We start from the raw sequence: 3,131 nt of genomic DNA on the forward strand, positions 1-3,131 counted from the left end.
AAAATCCCAAATTTTAGAAACGTTAAGCTGGAGTTTTCTAGGGAGATATATTTGTTCGAGATTGACGTGTTTGGAACACGTTTAATCGATTAAACGTCTCTGCAAAATTTGTTATTGAATTTCGATTCTCACAAACACAAAATATCTGAAAAATCTGCAAGCTGTGTAGTGATTCCTCTATTCTAGGGTTTCCGATTTCCATTCTCTCTTCTTAGGTTTTTTTGTTGGGAATTATCGATTTCTGTTAGAGATCTATTAACTAGATCGGTATTCTAGTTTCTGATTAGTTTTTTCGTTATCTCTTCTCTGTTTTACTACTAATTTTGTGAGAAAAAGTTGTATCGATCGACTGAAATGAACGAGCAAGGTGCAATGATGAACCAACAGCAGCAGCAGCAGCTGATGAACATGAATCAGAGTCTAATGAATGCGAGTCAAATTAATCCGCAGGTAACCAAATTCAACCAGAATAAACCCTTGGCATTTTTTCCAGTAATTTCTAAACAAATTGATTCGATTAATTTTCGGCCTCAGATGGCTCCGATGAATCGGAACTACGGAATGTGGGGGCCACAACAGCAGTTTCAAAACCCTAATATGAGCTCCGACGCCATGAAACCTCCGCGTGCAGCTTTTAATAAGTCGTTAGGTCCTAGGAGCAATTGGAAGGGCAAAAGGGTAAATAAACAGAGGATGGACCAGCGGCAGCAAACCTTAGTCAGCTCCGGTGGAATCGGTGCTGGTGGCGGTGGGAATTTAAATTTTAGGAACTATAATCCTCCGTCATTGAACGAGCTGCAGCATCAGAATCGGTTGAGGGCTAGGAAAACATTCCCAAAAAAGAAGTTCAACAAGAACATGAGTATGAATATGGCTGGTAATGGGGAGAGATCTGCCCCATTTGCACCTAGGAATACCACTTCCTTTCTGATTAGAGCAAAGAAATGTGGTGGGATAGCATCGGTGGTTTCTCCATTTCCGGTGACCCCGTCTGTGTTGCCAACTCCAATCTTGTCTCCTTCTACTGAAGTTTTGGGGAACATGGCCAAGGAAGAGTGGGGGGTGGACGGTTATGGCTCGATGAAGGGGTTGATCAGGCTGAGATCGCTTGGGCACGAAGACGAGGAAGATGAGGGCGACTCAAGTGGGAGCGACGTGGAGGAGCATGTTGAGGTTGAGAGGAGGTTGGACCATGATTTGAGTAGGTTTGAGATGATCTATGATCCAAATAGTGGCAATGCTGGCGGGGTAGAGTATCACAATGTGTTGGAAAACCGGGTTGATGATCAGGACACTCACATTGCACAGCTCGAGGAAGAGAACTTGAATCTGAAGGAGAGGCTGTTCTTGGTGGAGGGAGAGTTGGGGGATCTGCGGAGGAGGTTACTGTTGCTAGAAAGGCGAGGAGGCCGAGTGGACGAGGAGGTTGTTGAGAATGAGTCTGAAAATGAGAGAGAGAGCAATACACATTCAACGGGGGAGAATGATGAACAAGATAAGTGTGAAGTTGGGGAAGGCGTTGAAGGTCATGTTGGTGGTGGATTTGAAGCAGTAGAAACTAGAGAGGGAGGTTGTGTGGAAGGGAGATTCCAAAGTGGAGACGAAGGAATGAAGATGAGTGATGATACTAATGTCAATTATTCTATCGTAGAAGATAAATTTGCTGCTGAAGTTGAGACAGCAGAAAGTGTTGATGGGGAATCTTGAAAACTTGTGGTTGAAGATGATGCTTGTAAGTTACAGAGTGGGGTGACTAAAGAAGAGAAACTTGGTTGTTAGGCTATTGCTGTTATTCTTTTTCTTTCTCTTTCTCTGTCATGGTGGGGAAAGAGAGGGAGAGAGGTTTCCTGCCATGGATGGACGCAATTAGGTTTTCATTAGAGTTTGACTGCGTAATGGCCTTTACAACTGCTTAACCATTCAGAATATGGTGGCATATTCTTTTTGGCCAGCCTTGTTTATAATGAAACTTTCACTGCTTAAAGAAAATGAATCTTTAACTATTTAATATTTTCATTTATCATAATTACATAAATTCTGAGATGGCGTAGATTGTCTTTAATTATGATAATGTGGAATTTTAAAATGTGAAAGAGCTAATAGTTGTGGTCTTCAATTTCCATGGGTCTGACTCTGATCTTTTGTTTATTATTTGGGATGTGAAGATTTTTAGAGAAGTCGCAGTGAGTGTAATCTGAATCTGTTTTCTTGTTTTTGGCTGTTCATTTTTTGTTTAGAGGTTCCTTGTTGGTTGGAGGTTTTGTGGTGTCAGAACTTGAAACTTTTCACTTCTACTCATATCACGTCCACTTCCATTTGTAGCTGTAAAGATTGATTGTAACTCTGTTACTTCTGTCTTTTCTTCCTTTTTTCAAGTACTACAAGACAAAGGGCTCTTCTCAAGTTCTTTCCGAATAATTCAGACCGAATTATCCATTTTTTAAATCCAAAATGATCGAAAAAAAGCCTAAAAATCAACTAAAATTTGTTTTAAAATTTAATTCAGATTATTTCAATAGATTTATAATGCTGAATTTGATTAATCTGATTTGACCATATCAAATTATTTGAATAAATTTATTATTCAAATAAAAATAACCTAAATTATACTACTACAAGTTGGGTAACGTAAAAATTACTCCCTTTGTTTTTGTAATCTTTACCCCATTTGAGAAATAAGAATTTTAATAAAATGATTGAGTGCGTTGTGAGTAGAATAAGAATTTCATTTTTGTTATGAAATTGTGTAAAATAATTTTACTAAAAATAGAAATAGATAAGAATTTTGGGGACGAAGTTTTACAAAGGGAAAAAGATTTGAGGGACAGAGGGATTATATTTTATTATGAGAACTAATAACACTACACTAAATAAAAAAATATCTCATGTGATTTTAATCTGGGTGCTGCATTTATTCATCAATGTAATACATATACCGTAGATCTTAATGATCCAACATATGTTAAGAAAAGATTTTCATTTGAATGTCCTCCCATATATATTGGAACTTATAATTTTTTTTTTTGAAGAAACCAAATTGAATTAAATATTGTGAACAAATAAAAATTGCCTACTTACATTAAGTCTATGAAAAATGCTCCCTTTATAAAAAATAGCGGTCTATGCCAAAA

General features: G+C 37.6%; 1 protein-coding gene across 1 annotated transcript; it reads left to right on the top strand.

Annotated features, from left to right (window-relative positions):
* On the top strand, window positions 1-2,010 carry LOC131013647 (uncharacterized). Its single transcript, XM_057941776.1, has 2 exons — window positions 1-450; window positions 535-2,010. Exons 1-2 carry the CDS (start codon window positions 355-357, stop codon window positions 1,705-1,707), a joined length of 1,269 nt encoding a protein of 422 aa, XP_057797759.1. The 5' UTR covers window positions 1-354; the 3' UTR covers window positions 1,708-2,010.
* The last annotated feature ends 1,121 nt before the right edge of the window (window positions 2,011-3,131 follow it).

This window comes from Salvia miltiorrhiza, chromosome 2, assembly GCF_028751815.1.
Source record: "Salvia miltiorrhiza cultivar Shanhuang (shh) chromosome 2, IMPLAD_Smil_shh, whole genome shotgun sequence".
In the NCBI taxonomy this organism is placed as follows: Eukaryota; Viridiplantae; Streptophyta; class Magnoliopsida; order Lamiales; family Lamiaceae; genus Salvia; species Salvia miltiorrhiza.

Coding starts and splice junctions, on each gene's coding strand:
- LOC131013647 (XM_057941776.1), top strand. CDS start 355: ATGAACGAGCAAGGTGCAATGATGAACCAACAGCAGCAGCAGCAGCTG. Junction 451..534: donor CGAGTCAAATTAATCCGCAG/GTAACCAAATTC, acceptor TTTCGGCCTCAG/ATGGCTCCGATGAATCGGAA.